Source organism: Pygoscelis adeliae, unplaced genomic scaffold (genome assembly GCF_000699105.1).
Source record: "Pygoscelis adeliae isolate BGI_AS28 unplaced genomic scaffold, ASM69910v1 Scaffold314, whole genome shotgun sequence".
Lineage (NCBI taxonomy): Eukaryota > Metazoa > Chordata > Aves > Sphenisciformes > Spheniscidae > Pygoscelis > Pygoscelis adeliae.
In genome coordinates, this window is record NW_008824668.1 from 911,242 (window position 1) to 927,628 (window position 16,387).

General features: G+C 42.9%; 1 protein-coding gene across 1 annotated transcript in view; it reads left to right on the forward strand.

Annotated features, from left to right (window-relative positions):
• The first annotated feature begins 1,771 nt into the window (after nt 1-1,771).
• The window catches only part of GCH1 (GTP cyclohydrolase 1), a 15,737-nt gene continuing 1,121 nt past the window's right edge, over nt 1,772-16,387 (forward strand). Inside the window, exons 1-5 of the mRNA XM_009322919.1 lie at nt 1,772-1,799; nt 5,945-5,950; nt 9,583-9,692; nt 12,432-12,487; nt 15,549-15,580. Coding sequence (XP_009321194.1) covers nt 9,624-9,692; nt 12,432-12,487; nt 15,549-15,580 — 157 coding nt within the window. The 5' untranslated portion in view covers nt 1,772-1,799; nt 5,945-5,950; nt 9,583-9,623. The remainder of the gene's footprint in view (nt 1,800-5,944; nt 5,951-9,582; nt 9,693-12,431; nt 12,488-15,548; nt 15,581-16,387) is intronic.

A 16,387-nucleotide genomic window follows, 5' to 3' on the forward strand; every position in this document is an offset into this window, starting at 1 on the left:
CAAAAAAAAAAACAAACCACCAAACCCCAACAAAAAAGCAGCACTGACCTCACCTCTTGTTTTCTTAGGTTTATTTTGCAGCTTATTCATCTCCTTATGTGGAACTGTCTGGATAGGCAGAGGTTAAAGCAGTGATTTGCAGGATGTATGAGGAGTGTGTTCAAGTTTACCCCCCCAACAGGCAGGAGATAACAGACAGTTATAATAGCTGTAAGTCCCACCTCTTCATAAAAGGTTTCTCAAGGAAAAGGTCTGTGGTGGTGATTGTACAAACCCAGGGCTAGAAGCAAAGTGTGTTGCAACAGGCACCTGTCTTCAGCTGGCCCCAGCTGGGCTCACGGCCCTTGCCAGTATATGGAAATGTTGCCGGACTGTACAGCCAGAAGAGAGTGACAAAGGCAAACCAAGGTAGTGAATGTTGGTACGGCTACGGGCTTTAAAATCAGCCTTCTGAGTTTGTCTGCTTGAGTATCTGCCTTAGGTAGGCAGGAGAAAAGCAATTCATTTCTGATGACATTTGTGTTCCCATGTGGAAAATTAGAAAGAATGATGTAATAGATATCTTCCCAAATTATTAAATATAGTGAAGGATGGAGAGTGTAAAGCTGCAAGTACGCTGCAGGAGGTCTTCAGTGTTTAATGTGCTTGACTCAAGCCTCGCTTGCTGTTAAGTGGGAACATGGGGGTTATGTGGTTGGTCACAAAACTAAGCTACCTGACTGCCTTGAATGCTGCCCACTGCTCTCAGAGGTTAGTGATTTGAGTGGCGCCTTGCTCTTATTTGTCACTGAACGGTTTTGAGTGCAGTCAGGTTGCTGGAAGCTTTTGGGTATGGTGAGGGATGATGGCCTTACCTGCCCTGCAGCAGTCTGTCCTCTGTGGTGGCACTGGAGAAGACCAAGCGGTGCGAGTGGGGAGTTTGGCTTAAGGAACCCATAAAGCTTTTGGAAGCTGCTGAGCTGTTGTGTCGTTTCAACCGAGTCAGCAAATGGGTATTGTTTTTCTTTTTGAGCCTTGATTGATAATTCACTCTTAAGAACAAACTGTTTTCTTGGTCTTTTGGTTACTGTGTGTCTGAGAACATAATACATTTGGGCATGTGCTGGACATTTGATCTCCTTTCCTGGGTGTTGTCACTTTGCTTCCATGACACCTGATTGTATTTGTATTTTTGTACTTCCCGTAGCTTAACTGTGTAGTGTTGTAGGGAAGATTACATCTAAATTCTGTCCCTTCTTTCCATTCAGATTTATGTGAATAGCAGAGAAGCTGATTCTGCTTTCCAGCTTCCACTGTGTGTGTATTTCCTAGCTTGTTTTCCGTGGTGCAGAGTAACAGTGCTCTTGCTTTACCCATTATTGATCTTTGCTATCTGTGTTCTGCAGCTGGTCAGTATTGCATTTCAGAGCCATTAGTAGAGTTTACTTGCTAAATGTCGAAATCTGGCTCTTTCTGTTCTTTCTAGATTATGTCTTTTCTCTTATTAATCCTGGCTTTATTAAAGGCCTCAACCTCTTTCTTTGACAAATTGTATTCAAATGTATTGATCTCACTTCTATAGTACTAGTCATCAAACTTTCATTGGAGTAGCAAGAATGCCTCCAGTGACTTCAAACAAAATCCACCTGGGGACCAGATTAAAAAAATCCTAGCAGTTCACGCTTGAGCATCTGTGTGGGCTAACAGCCATTGCAACAGAAACCTCTTAAGGTATTGGTAAGGATGGCAGAGCAGGCGGGGTACCAAAAGTTTTACTTTTCAGTTTCATGCAGTGCTTCTGCATGAGCATCCAAGACCATGTCTTTTCTTTTCCAGGGTCGGATCTATCAGCTTCGTACTTCTGGGAGTAAATTATATTACAAAATAGTAACCTGCCCTCTTGGTTAATAAAGGTGAGCAGGGCTGTTGATAGCCAGTTGCTGTTAGCTTTCTTGTAGTTGGTTCAGGCAATTGCCTGCCACACAGAGACTAAACCTTGAGAGATCTGTTCCTCCTTTTACTAAAGGCTTAATGTCATATTTGGAGGTGCTGTCTGAGTCTATATATAAATACTACAAAGCACAAGTGTGTGCAAATGCAGTAAATGAGTGAATAAATGGGAACACAAGATTGCAGACAGTACTAATTTGTATCTGAAGCTGAAGACTTCAGAATCAATCTTGCTAAGCAGAGCTAACTGATAAGTTACAGAAACAGTGTCAGTTACAGTGAGTGTCAACGATGCTAGCTTCAAAAGGTAAATCATAAAGGAGTTGGTTCTGATTGTGTAGTCCTGTAGGAAGCATTAGGCACAGGGTTGAACAAGCTGCCTGCATCTGCAGTACAGAGTGAACTTGTTTTCATCATCCATAAGCACTCTAAGAAAACCAGCATGTTCATTAAACAGTGTACTTGCTGGTAATGGTGATAGTTGTTACATCAATAAAGGCTGGAAGACTTTTCTGGTAGGTGTGTTAGCTTTCGAGCGTGTTGGCAGGTTCAGCTGTCCTTTCAGCATGTTTAATAGGGAAATGAAAATCAGAAATACTGGGAGAGGATAACTTTGCTTTCTGAACCTCTGTGGTTTGAAAGGCTGCATGTATGCTTTATTTGCCTGGAAGCTAAGTGACTCTACTGTGCAGCTTTTATTTTAAAGCAAGTAACAACTAATTAGGTCTCATACAGTAGATTTAACACCTGCTGGAACTGTGTGTATGTTGCTTTTCCTCTCTCATTAGTTTATGTGCTTTTCCTATGGTGAAGGGTGAAAAACTGCAACCTTAATACTCTTTTCTTCATCTTCTTGTCTGTGTGGATTTGGTATTTTGACGGATTACAACAATGGTGTAAGCTCATAAATTTTTCCAAGCCTACTCAGTTTGCTGTGGATGAGAGGTGCTAAGCATCGCTACGTAAAAATAGACAGGCAGTGCCTTAAACAAACAAGGCTGTTTGACGAGCAGCACTGCCCTTTGCTGAGAGCTGGTGAGTTACTTCATTCTTTACTGGAAGCAAGGTACTGCAAGTTCTCTTGCTTTGCATAGATGCAACAGTCTAATCTATTACCTCAGCATTATTGTGGTATGGCCATGGCTTGTTTCTTGTAAATCGATAGGTGGGCGATACCGGGTTGTTCAGAGTAAGGTTCTTGGGGGTTTCTTCCCACACGAGTGAAGCCTACCGTGCTGAAACAGGTACTCAATGCAGCAAAACTTCGGCTGGGAACTAGGGCTGTAGGACTTTCCGGGATGATCTCCCCTGCTCATTAATGCTCAAGTAACACCAAGTTTGTTTGGGGTTTTGTCAGGAATTTATTAAATTTCTTAACCTCTTGGATCTTAACTATTAAAGACTTCTGATCTCTTCGTGCTGCTTTTCCAAAGTGGTGTTTCATCTTCTCTGATTTTCCTTTGTTTCAATTTCAGAAAGAAGTGTGGATGGGGGGACTTTCAGCACCTTCTATGACATGAGACATTGAAATGGTTCTTGAAATCCTGATACATTTTAATGAGAGTCTCCATAACCTTGCTTTCCCTCATATCAATAAACCTCCTGGCAGAGAACAGCTTCTAGAACCTAATCGTAGCTTCATCTGAGAGTCTGCAATAACTGATCTCTTATGAATAGACTTGACTCTCTCACTGCAACACGGAAAGTGTCTTACAGGAAAATAAATGAATCTGTACAAATGATGGCCAGAATTAGTTGAATAGCAATAATGTTTTTCCTCTGTCTTTGCTTTTATGAAATGTGCCTTAAATTACACATCTGGTTCACCTCTCTGTTGGTAACTGCGGAATTAAGATTTGTTTCTGAAGCAAATGTTCCTGTCTGAAGCTGAATGTCTGTTTCTAGTCCTTTGGTGTGGCAGTGATGAAATCTGAAATACTAGTTGTAAACTTGTAAATTCTTTTGTGTCTGAGGTTTCTCTTGGTTCCTGTTAGGAAGGTATGTTGTGGCAAGGAAGCCACATAGTGCTCATTTAATTTTCTCTGCAGCTTTTGAACTCTGTTGCCTATTTAAATACTAATGTGGCATTTCTAGAGCTCTCTCTAGAGCTCTTAAAGAGTTTTGAAGCAAATGGCATACCCAGACCACTCCCTTTCTTAGCAACCTGAAGTCATTAACTTTCTGCAGCAGTACAAACTCTCTTTATATGAATGAGTGTTTTTGTAGCCTGATTCTCTTCTCTGTATGCATAATAAATTCCTGGTACCTTTTTAATACTGAAAAGCTGCATTAATGTTCTTGTTTCTTGTCTGGAATATTTTCTCTAACTACAGTTATCCTGTAGTGTCATCACATGAATAAATAAAACATTTCAGTTTGACTCTACATCTTATTGCTTACCCAGCAGCAACTGAAAGGTTTTTATAGCAATTTCCTTCCAGATTTAATTCTGACCCTGTAGTCAGTTGGTTTCCCTACCACACATTCAGCTGTTAGCTCATGGCTCCTGCTCTGTCAATTACATCTGTCTTCAGATAAAGAGGAACTTCTTTCTGAGAGAGACAAAGGTATCTGCCAACATACCCTAATGAACGGTTAGCCTTTGGGCTCTGACTCATGGCACTGCTGCTCTGGAGTATCCTCCAAACCACGACCTGTTCCTAGTTCATGCAAGGTCCCCTGCCATTGGTTTTGGTGTAACTCAGTCTGCGTTCCCGGGAGAGCAGAAGGTACCTGACCTCAGCCTGTACTTTGGTTTGTTCACGCTAACGGGCATTGGTATGGTGTGACTTGCCCCACCACCCTCACAGGACGTCTGTATCCCTTGGCCTGAACCCATTCCTATGATGGCCTCAGCTGCCTGCTGCGACTTATGGGTCACCATGGAGAGCATAAGGGCTGTCAGTGAGGGCAGTCTGGACCTGTGTAATGGGTATCAGGAGAACCTTGTGCCTTACGTCTCTGCCAGGATGGATGAACTCAAGGAACAGTATCAGGGAATCTCTGAAACTGTCTTCATCCTCTTGACACTGAACAATCCTCAGTCTGACTCCTCTGAAGTGGGGCAACTTAACACCATGGGGAAGTACTTTAACTGATAGTGAGAACAACCTACATCACTTCAGTCTTCTGTCCCAGGCATAGTAAAAATGGGACATCTGAAGTGCTGTGAAGCTGATGCAGTGCTGCTCTGCAGAGTGCTGCCATCCTTCATTCCCTTCACCTACCGAGCCAGCTGCCGGGTGGGCTCTAGCTTCTTTGGCTGCCGGAGGTGCTTTTGCTTGCCTGTGTCACATTAAAGCCATGCAAATAGTTTCTATAGCAACAGGTCTCTTTGCTTAGCTCTGACGCAAAATCCTGAAAGGTCTTTCTCATTCTGTCTTCATCCAATTCTGATTTTTTGCTTTTATCAACTCTTTCTGAAGCTAAAGAGGAAAATTAATTCTGCTCTGTTTCAGGAGTTAACTTGCACCAGAGGTGACTGTTCAGTTTTAGCAGCCCACTGAAGTTTCTACAACAGGACTTGAACTCTGGGCTGAAGGAAAAATCAACTGGAATAATCTAGAGAGTGCCCCGACTGTGCATATAGCGCTTGTTCTTGTTCCCTTCCTCCCAGCCATATATTTTAATTTGAACCTTAGCTTTTCATTAACATGATGTGTCTAGGCTTAAGGACTTAAGCAGTAAATTCCCTTAGTTTTTCTGGGGTGGTGGAGAGTGAAAATGGTGTTATTTGCAGTCTCCTTTGGCTTATAGACAGGGCTTGGTGGCAGCACTTGAGCATAGCTGTGACTAATAAAAGCAGAGTGAGGGAGGTATGACTGTGAGAGGCCAAGGGATGATGTATGAACATGTCCATCTTCTTGCTAGCAGAGGAGACACTAGTCCTGCCCTACTGATGTGGATGATTGTGTAGGTGGTCCTTGGAGGGAGTAAAAGTCTTGCTTCATTTGGGAGGAAGAATTTCCTTTTTGTACTAAGGAAAAGTAGCCTGTTGAGGAGGAGCCCATCTGAGCTGCGGGTGCCTTGCTTTGTCAGGAAACCAAGCTAGCAATATTTCCTTCTAGCTCTCCTTCCCTCTAAAAGCCCTGTTGACTTCTGAGCTTTTGCTTTGAAGATCCTGGTGCTGCAGGAAGAAGGGATGGACAAGATGCAGTTGCATTGGAAGGGCAGGTGGGTATTTTAGAGCTGAGACGCAGCCAATGTAACAGCCACATTGCTCTGTGTGAACCAGGACAAGCCTGGGGAGGGACAACACGACTTTTAGATCTTGCCCTGAGTGGCAAGAGTAAATGTTTCGGGGCCTCCAAGTGAGGAAACAGAAATCAAGCTAGTGAAGCAAGCAGTGTGCCCTGGTAGGTGGAATGAAAGAATGGGAAAAGAGGCACAGATTTCTCCCCAGCTTTGCTTCTGGCCTGGTTAATCTGAGGCCCCGTTTTCCCTTCTGTCTTTTCAGCTCCGTTAAGTTCTCCAGAACATGTGCTGCAGGCTGAGCTTGTCGGGGCCCTGTTTGATGCTGTTGCAAATTGAATGACTAAAAAACAAAAACAAAAAAAAAACCACCCCAAAAAAACAAACACCAAAAAAACCAGACAAAGTTAGATAAAATGGTATTGCCTCCCTGCACAGAGTGTTTGAGTCTCTGCCAAACAAGTCTCTCCTGTGTAATTACTGAGAGCAAGTGCTGCAGTGGGACATAGCACAGCATCTTGTCACAGCTACAAGATGTTTTACCCAACTTTTCTTTTGTCAACACAAGGCTTGGATTTCAAAGGGGAAAGTAAAGGGATAGGCAGGCTTCAAGCTAGGCTTATTTTCAGGAGGACAGGCTTGGGAAGTGTGAGCAGGAGGGACTGGAGCAGGATGGAGGTGACTGGGGCTCTCTTAACACCATGGCCATTTACTCGGGTAGGGGCCTTCAGTCTCACATTTTGTTTTACCTTTGTCTCCCTGTATCATCTGGCAGTTGTGAAGGGGTTACTGGAGGGGCTAACACTAAGCTGGTTTCTTCCTTTATGGGCTCTGGCCCTCCTTCTCAAGGAATAACTGGTGCTGACTTAAAATCAGCGCACCTTGCTGCAGGCATTACCGCAGAAGTTATGCGTCTGAGCAGGTATCACCTGTGACCTGGCTGCAACTTGCCACTAATATTCAATAAACCTCAGGTGCAAAATTGGCAAGACCTGTATAAATGAGAAGCACCCCACAGCTCTGGTTATATTCTTGATGCACGGGTCTGTTTGCTTATGCACCTCTCAGACTCCCTTGGCTGTGAGGGGGCATTGCCCAAACTGCTGTGACTGTGGGCTGTAGCCTAAGAGGGGATATGCAAGAAGAATGGATGACCTTTGTGTTCCCGTTTGATTGCTTTAGCCGTGCGAAGGATGCGCTTTGTTCCTTAAGTTGCCTGTGTGGTACTTCACAGGTCGCTTAACCTTCTCTTTCCCCCAGCTTTAAAATACGCCTAACAGCTGTCTCCGTGATACAACGCGGCTCTTCAGGATTCCAGTAATAGATTCCTTAGATGAAGTTTGTAAGGATCTGTTAACAGCTATTTTATACATGAATAAGTGTGTATATGCATATATATGTACATATATATGAGACTTCACGGCTGAAGTACCTTCTGTTGTGGCTTTGGCCTTATGCTGCATCACACATTACCATGACTTAATGAGAATGTGGCCATTTTTGATTGTTCTGAACAGTCTGCTTCGCAAGTGTGCTGACGTAAATCCATATCTAACATCGGGCTCTGATACGCTCCTGGCAAGGCTGGTATGAGCCAAGCTGGTGGTCTAATAACAGCAGCAGGCACTCTGGAGATGCTTTGTGAATCTGTTTGGATTTTGTTTTAATAATGTTGGGCATAGTAGCAGGTTTTGTGAAACCACTGTTTGCCTTTCTGCTGTAGAAATGGCACATCTGCAGAGTGCTGCAGGAGGGAGCTAAGAACCCAGACGGCTGCTCTGTCTCCCCTTCCCTCTCCTCTGAGCCTGCTCTGTTTCGGATTCTGGCTATTCCTGGCTGAATTCATAGTTATACAGCTGGGTGATGCTCCCTAGGTAATCAAAATCCTCTCCAACAGTGTTTGGTATAAACTAGACTCTGAAATTTGAAGAACAAAATCAGGTGCTTTTACAGAGTTGTTTCCTGGCCTCTTTCGTGCCCCCTACTCCTGCTCTCTGACCTGATCAAAAGCCTTCTGAGGTTCAGCCTCGCTGTCTTGCAGGTTGCCAGCTCTTCTCAGGAAAGAACGTGCATCGCAGGCAGAACATCTTGTGCACAGTTTCCAGGGTTACCTGTGTAGTGCTGATAGCAAGCAGGAAATTAAAATGCTCCATGATGATAATACGTTATCGACAACAGATGGTGGCCATTAGGTGTACGTGCATGTCAGGGGAAGGCATAAAGGCAAGTAGAGCAGACAAGACTATTAGATTTGTGTAATCGCAACTGCAGGTGCTAAGCTCCACTGTGGATGAAGCAGGGCAGTCCCTGAGCACCCTGGTTCCCCTTCTGGCTGTGGTGTATGTGACTCTGGTACCTGGAAGTAACTCCAAGTAGTCACCGTGGCTTCAAGCTAACTGTTTGCAGAGTTCCTTGTTCTGATTATCAGCCCTTCTGTACAGCTAGTTCTCTCTTGCTATTCTCCCTTTTTCCCCCCTCCTTCTCTTCCCTCCCCCTTCTATACAGCTCTTCTCTCTTGTCCTTCAAAAGGCTGTTCTACTTTTAACCTCTGCAAGCATGGTCCAGCTGCCTGCAGTCTTTGGGGAGACTATGGTGATCTGCTGTAACCTGCATCAGGATTGCGTGTGGACGTGTCAGGGGACTGCTAAATCTGGAAAATCAACTGAGGATCTGTTCTGCTGAGCTCTGAGGCTAGCAAAGTGTCGCGTTATATGTTCCTTTTCTTACTGAGCTGTCTCTTCTTCCTTCTATCTTTGCGGGTTTCTTCACCTCAATTCACTGCTAACTCTGAGATGCAGAACTAGGCTGGAGTATGCACGTGCATGCCGGCTTTCGGTTTCAGGACAGCAAATCTCTCCCCCGATCTGTGAATACAGATCTGTCTCTTCGACTTTTGTGTATGCCTAAACAGCTGCCGGCTGGTGTGCTTCAGGATGAAATAAGAGTATCTTATTTGTGTACAAAGCCTCCTTGAAGGTAGTGATGCTGGTGTGGAACTGTTTGAGGAAACTGCTGTGATGGCTTAGCTTTTCTCAAACCTGAGGCTCAGCTTTGCTTGTGGTATGTGGAAGCACTAACGGAAGCCCACTTTGAGATGTGCTCTCCTGCTCAGCACTGGCTTTATCAGCTGTAGTCTTAATTGCTCTTAAGATGTCAGTAATTCTGCAAAGACTAGACTCCTTCTAACCTGGGCTCAAACTATTCTTTAAATAAAACACTATAGGCTGACTTCTGGTGTAGCATGTAGGTAGTCTGACATAGTACTGTAGCAATTGTGTGGTCATCTGCAAACCAAAGTGTACTTGTGGTGTTACTCCTTACTTGCCCCTCATATCTTAACCCTAAAATCTGTAGTTCTGAAGGAGCTATGCTCTTGCTACAAGCTTTCTCAGATACTGGCTGGAAGAACCTTCCATGCTTGTGCATATATATTTTTTTTTTAATGCAAATGTTTAATTTCAGATGTTCTGAATGACGCCATCTTTGATGAAGATCATGATGAGATGGTAATTGTGAAGGACATAGACATGTTCTCATTGTGTGAGCATCACCTCGTTCCATTTGTTGGAAAGGTAACTCTTCCTCACAAAACAAATGTGGGAATACACGATAAAAGACCTAAAGTACATGTAAAAGACTTTGTAGTTGTAACTACAAAGCTTTTAAAGCTATCAGTATTTACTGCTTAAGGCTATGATTCTAGAAGTTAATCTTCAGAATACAAATAAGGAAGACCTCCTTAATGTGAGTTTTATTTGGATTTAAGCTCCTAAAATAATGCTCAATGTTTCCTAGTCTAAGTAATCTAATGGTTTCTGACATTTCATATCAAAGCTCTTCTTCGTGAAGCAGCAGCAAGCCTTGAGGGCAGACATCTTGATATTAAACCGACTCACCCTGCACGCTGGCTCTGTCACGGATTTAGCTTCTGGCTCAGAGCTATCTAGTGCACATTCATCTCAGGAACCCCTGCGAGTGGAACAAACTTCTGATTAGCAGCCCTGCCTTAAATAAGCAAGCCCAGTCAGGGAGGGGGTGGTCAAAACTGACTAGCAGGAGGCTGCTTAGGCTGGGAGTCCCATGAAAGGGGCTCGTGTTTCAGATGATGTTGAAATTGTGATGCCAACAACTTGAAAAATAAAAATTCTCAAGTTAACTGCTGTAAACGTGATGAAGAGTTTGGAGTGGATAGTCCCTTCTGCACATCTCGGCCCCTTTGCTCCCATATCAGCACGGAAGGATGGAGCTTATTCTGATCCATCTGTTCTGCCATAAAGTACTCAGAGGCCAGAGAGTAGCAAGTGCTTTTGTTGCCTATAAAATTCGATTGGTACCACACGTGTTCCAAGTAAACTGTCTCCCAAAAATAAAATACCCGAACAGAAACCAGCCGTTTATTTAGTTGAGTCAACTCAATTTCATCTGCTTTCTTTTCTTACTGCTAGTATTTTATACTGGAAAACAAGGTAACTTCTTTTTCTGTGCAAGCTTTCTATTTTGCCTGTTATTCTTAGTTACACGTACTGTGTATATTCTCTTCGTTACTCCTGTGGCAATATATGCATTCTTTTTACATCTAGCTGTTTAGCCTGTGTGGTTTGGAGAAATCTCCTCGCAAACACCGAGTTGGTCCTGCTCGTATAATGGTCTGCTAAATGACTTGGTATGCCTCTAAATATTCTCAGACTAACCATTCTCCTGTTGGGTACATCAAACAGGCTGCAAACACTGACCAGTAGGTCTGGTATTTGCAGTTCTATCTTAAATGGAATTAAGAAATTCACAAAAATACTCTATGGGGAACAGGATTCAACACTTGTTTCTAAGTTATGTCTCTTACTTTGTCTGAAATGTTTCATGTCTTTTCAGGTGTCAGTGGGTTGATTACCCAACAGAAGTGATAGGAATGAGCAAGTTAGCCAGGTAATTAGGTGCACTGTGGTACCTCTAATTGCAGGTACAGCAATACAGGATTCTGAGATGGGGCCTCTAGGCAAAGCGCTAAGACAGAATCCTACACTGACACTCCCCTACTGTATCTTGGCTAATTTTTCAAGTCTCTGGTATAGTGACACAAATGCTGGCTTATAATCTGTTATAACTGTAAACCCACTTGAATTCAGTAGCCTATGTTGCTTTCTAAAAACAAGAAGCTAAATGGCTTTCCCCCTACCTTCGTATCTGAGCACTTTTCTTCTCAAGAACTTATTCCACCTTAGTGCAACTACGTGTTCAGTATGAATGTTCAGCAAATCCATATTTGAGCGGGATGGAAGCTGACTTAATTATATAGTGATCTATTGGTACTATCGAAGCAGGGAAAAAAAAAAATCAGCAAGTGCAGCCTGATTTTGGTGGCTAAGTATTTCTTGCCATCAGAACTTTCACTGGAAGTAAAGTACAGTTCCTCTCCCTCCTGCTCCCTAAATCCATTTTCAGGTCTTGAAAGAAAAGCATGTTTATTTCAGATGAACAGCGCTGTGCTGAGTAACTGACTGCTTTTTGTACCCAAATGTAGTAAAACTCTGTAGCATTCCTGAGACTTGGAACATAAGCCTTGACTCTTGAAGAGTTGTGATTTTTCTCCCCCTCAGAAAACTTACCTGTTCTTCACCAGGACACTGACCTCACCAGGCATTTACAGTCTCCGTTAGCTCCACAATTTTTCAGGCTTGCATGGTGGCATGTTCCTCCCACATGCTAGGACTTCTGGACTTCAGTATGAATGTTCGCAAATCCATATTTGAGCGGGATGGAAACCGAACTAAATAAAATATGGTCCTATGGTACTATCAAAGAAGGAAAAAAAAAAAATCAGCGAGTGCAGCCTGATTTTGGTGGCTAAGTATTTCTTGCCATCAGAACTTTCACTGGAAGTAAAGTACAGTTCCTCTCCCTCCTGCTCCCTAAATCCATTTTCAGGTCTTGAAAGAAAAGCATGTTTATTTCAGATGAACAGCGCTGTGCTGAGTAACTGACTGCTTTTTGTACCCAAATGTAGTAAAACTCTGTAGCATTCCTGAGACTTGGAACATAAGCCTTGACTCTTGAAGAGTTGTGATTTTTCTCCCCCTCAGAAAACTTACCTGTTCTTCACCAGGACACTGACCTCACCAGGCATTTACAGTCTCCGTTAGCTCCACAATTTTTCAGGCTTGCATGGTGGCATGTTCCTCCCACATGCTAGGACTTCTGGACTGTTCCAGAGTTAGTTCTGGGGCAAATGCACATCTCATTCTCTATGCATGAGTTTCATAGGCATTTGGAAGCGTGGTTTTGATTCTGTTAATGGTTTGTTCTCCTCTGTCTAGGTACATATTGGCTATCTTCCTAACAAACAAGTCCTTGGCCTCAGCAAGCTTGCTAGGTAAGTGTTAGTGTAATGAAAGTGATGCTCATTTGTAAAAAGGATTCCAAGCTGTGCTAACTGTGCTAATCTTTCTAATCTGGTCCCCCTCTAAAGCTCAGCCCACTTTGTGTCCTGGATTTGTGGAGAGGACAGATAAGTCTTAGAGCTCTGTGTTAGTTCACATCAGTCGACTGTAGTAGAGCCGTCACGCTTTTGTACGTTCATCCAAAGCATTGGTGCCTGCAGGGAGCACAGAAGCAAGAACAACAGAGAATTTGGTCACGTTCGAAGGCAGGCCACGAAAACCAGTGGGGATCTCTAGCTGTTTACTACTTCTGTGTATATTGACTGATAAGAACAAAAATCCAAAACTTCCAAACTGTAAATGAACACGTTCTATGGATAGAAAGTGAATCTAAAGCTTTTATCTGTTAGCTGACTCTTCAGATAAATTTGGCATTTCTTTCTTTCACTCGAGACCTGCTGAGAGAGCCGTGGGGTAGATTTTATAGATAAGGTTCAGCCTAAGAAACAAAGCAGTTACACACTTGAGAAAGACATTTGTTAGCAAAATAGCTTTTTCCTCAGCAAGTGCCCTTGGATCAGTTGTTGCGCTGAGTCTTGTTATCGAGTGACACATTCTAGTTCTGGTGAGGAAGGGGATGGTAGATCCCTTCAATAAGCAGATTACTGGGGGACCAGAGTGGAAGGGTCTCTCTTGAGAAATGAATCTGAAAAATTGGCTGTAGTTCAGAAAGGCCACATAGGTTTTGCTTATGCTTTCCCTGATAATGTCTGTTAATCTTGCTGTAGTTCTAGTAATACTAATGAGAATCAGCCTTGTAAATCTGCATGCCTGCTGGGTTTTCTTAGCGGGTAAGAAACGTGTAGGATATGACACTAAAATGCTTTAAAGTCAGTCAGCTCTGTTCTGTGCTCTGCTTGCACAACAGTGAATTCGGTTTGGAAGCAGAAGGGCCCTTGGAAGTGACATCTTTGCTAACGTAACTCATATTACAGGGAGGCCATCTTCGCGTCGTCTAGCAGTGCTTACAGAGTATACTTTGCTCCGATTAAAAGGCTGAAACAGGCAGTTCAACGCTTAAATCTTTTCGTAAATGTTTTCTGTGGCTGTACCTAACTGCTGAAGCTGTAGGGTGAGGTTCTGAGCTGACAGCACTGCAGTTGCTGGGCAAAGGACTTTGCCTTCTGTAGCTGCTTACGCTTGGGGATGTCTGTGTGGCAGTTCATGGCTTGCACTGTGTGTTGGCTGGTGCTCGTGTGGCTGGATCTCTTTAAGTCGTGAGGGGTTTTTTTGAGTTGGATTTCTGAAGGCGAACATCCTTCCTGAAGAGGCTGTCTTTAGGACTTCGTTTCATTTCTGCAGGGCTTGAATGCAGGATTAAGGATTGCATTTGAAATATGCATCAGTTGATTCGTGCTTGCTCTGGTCTCTTGTTACCCCTGAATTGCAGATGTAAAAAAGAGCTCGAAACGGTCTTCGGTGATTTTTTTTTTTTTTAATGCAAGTGGCAATATGGTGCTAGAAGTGTACAATTTTCCTACTACTTATTCTCAGTATAGAAGCATGCATGAATATGTGCAGGGCTTCCTGTGCTGTGCTTGAAAGGTCAAATTTTGCCTCTTTTTCAAGCTAGGGTAAAACTCCCATATACTGCAATAATGAAAAGATTAGATTTTTGTATAACAAAATGTTCTCAGTCCTCACTTGTTTTTGAGTGCTTACCATGAAGAGATTGGTGGGCCAAATAGTGTTTCCCTTTCGTGCCCTATATAATGCAACCAGTGTTCAAACAAAGATTTGTGAGGCTGTTGGTACTGTAGACCTAATCTTTCATAATAGGATTAGTCTAATGTGGTGAGTTTCTGTAGTTGTGGATGACCTGTATTCAGTAAACAAACATCTTTCTTTGGATTTTAAGCTCAGGCTTGCAAATGCTAATGCAAATAACTGTTTTTACATAAACATGCTTATAGGACTTCTTATATGCAATACCAGTGTAAAAAAAATCTCAGCATCAGCTTGTTTCCTCTCCATATATCTAAATATTATGTTGCTTTGTTTAGAACAGCTGTAACACAACTATTTCATTTCTGGAGGGGAGTTTCTGCATACAATTCTCTCTCCAAAACAGCAGGCAAGCCTCATTGTCAGAAATGTTTCTTGTAACTAATGCCTCAGGCTGCCAGCCGGTGTCTGTTTTTTGTCTAGTCTGACCAGACAGGTATTGAAGCTTTCTATAGCAACTTCTTTACATGGCCACTTGACGTGTTATTAAGGATTTGCGGTTGGCATGACTAACCCATTGAGTTACAGAGCAGTTATAAGATTTTTCTTAAATGTGTGAGTTACATTTTTCTTAAATGTACTGTGGTTACAAATGATGGTAGTATCACTTGCATTGCCCCACAAATGGCTTAAACTTGAAGTCACGTTCGAGAGGAGCACTAAGGTAAACACTGCACTGAAATGTGAAGGATGGTGTGATATATGGGTGGAGGGTATCTGTTTTAAATAAAAACAACTTTGTCTCATTGTTCTTAGTTAAATCTGTGGTTAAATGCAAGAATCCAAAACATCTCCTGCTTAATTTCAGTAGCCTTCTGGGAATCCCAATATCTGAATTGTTCTTAAAACAGCATTTGGTTTAGATTGAAGCAAAAGGAGGTAGTCTGATCTCAGTTCAAGGATTAGCTTTCAGGGAGTCTTTGGGCATGGATTCCCTTGCAACTGTGTGATGCAGGTGGGTGGTGGTACAAGTAATTCAAAAGTAACAGCCAGCAGAAGAAGCTCTAAGGAGAAGTGACAGGTTTGCCCCTGAAACAGTCTCTGGGGTGGCAGGTAGGGGGAACCTGTCACTGAACACAGGGATGTGCTAAGGGAAGTCCTTGAGCCGTGCCAGCCAGGGGCTGAGCAGCAGCATGATGTCGTGTAGATTTCCAGGAAGGACACAGATCTGTACAGTGGTCTTGTTTGATCGTGTCAAGTTAATTGTGAAGATCAGACAACGGTTAGACAGGAATAAGTATAACATTGTCTTTTTCCTTTCTCCTTTAGGATCGTGGAAATATACAGTAGAAGATTACAAGGTAAACAGATGAATTTTTGGTTTTGTTGTGTGCAGTCCTTTGCTAGCCAGCTCAGGGTACTGGTAATTGTAGGTGGACTACAGCTGTGCAAATTTTAGTGTGAAGAAAAGCACTGTGTTCTCGAACAGGGGTTTCTCATCTGTCATCGTCTGTCATGGAAATGTCACGTGTTTCCAGTGAGGAGTAAAATCTGCCTATGAAAATAGATGTAGGCAGTAACTGATTCAGAGGATAAATGTGCTACAAGATACAGCTGCCAGGAATAACTAAACTAGTTGGATGCTGCTGGAGATGAACTCTCCTACAGATAATTTGAGAGATGCCTTCAAGAATTCTTGTCTGAAGAGATGGAGCAGGAGCTGCCACGTTATGGACTGCCTGCCTGCTGCCTCTGAGAAGCGGAGGAAGCTGCAGGATCTGAGGCCTTGGGTTGGGCTCAGCCTGCTGTCATTGTCCTGCAGTTAAATTTGGCCTGTTCTTGGCGACAGAAGTGTTAGTGACCATTAGATGTCAGACTGGTGAATAGAGGGTGCTAGAGCTTGCAGGAAGTAAAGCTTTGCAGGACATTGACTCTCTTAATTTGCTCATTTTTTATGTCCATTTAGTGCAGCAGTAAAGCCAGTGAACAAATACATAAAAACTGAAAGAAAATAGAGGAGCAAGAAAATGTACCTGTGTAATAGGAAACGTAAGAGCTGTTATAACAAATCATGGCAATGCAATTCCTGCAAAGGTGTAATGCAAAGCAACTCCCAATATAAACAAGCAAATAAAAAGGTCTGTTCCAGGGTACAAAACATAAGATAA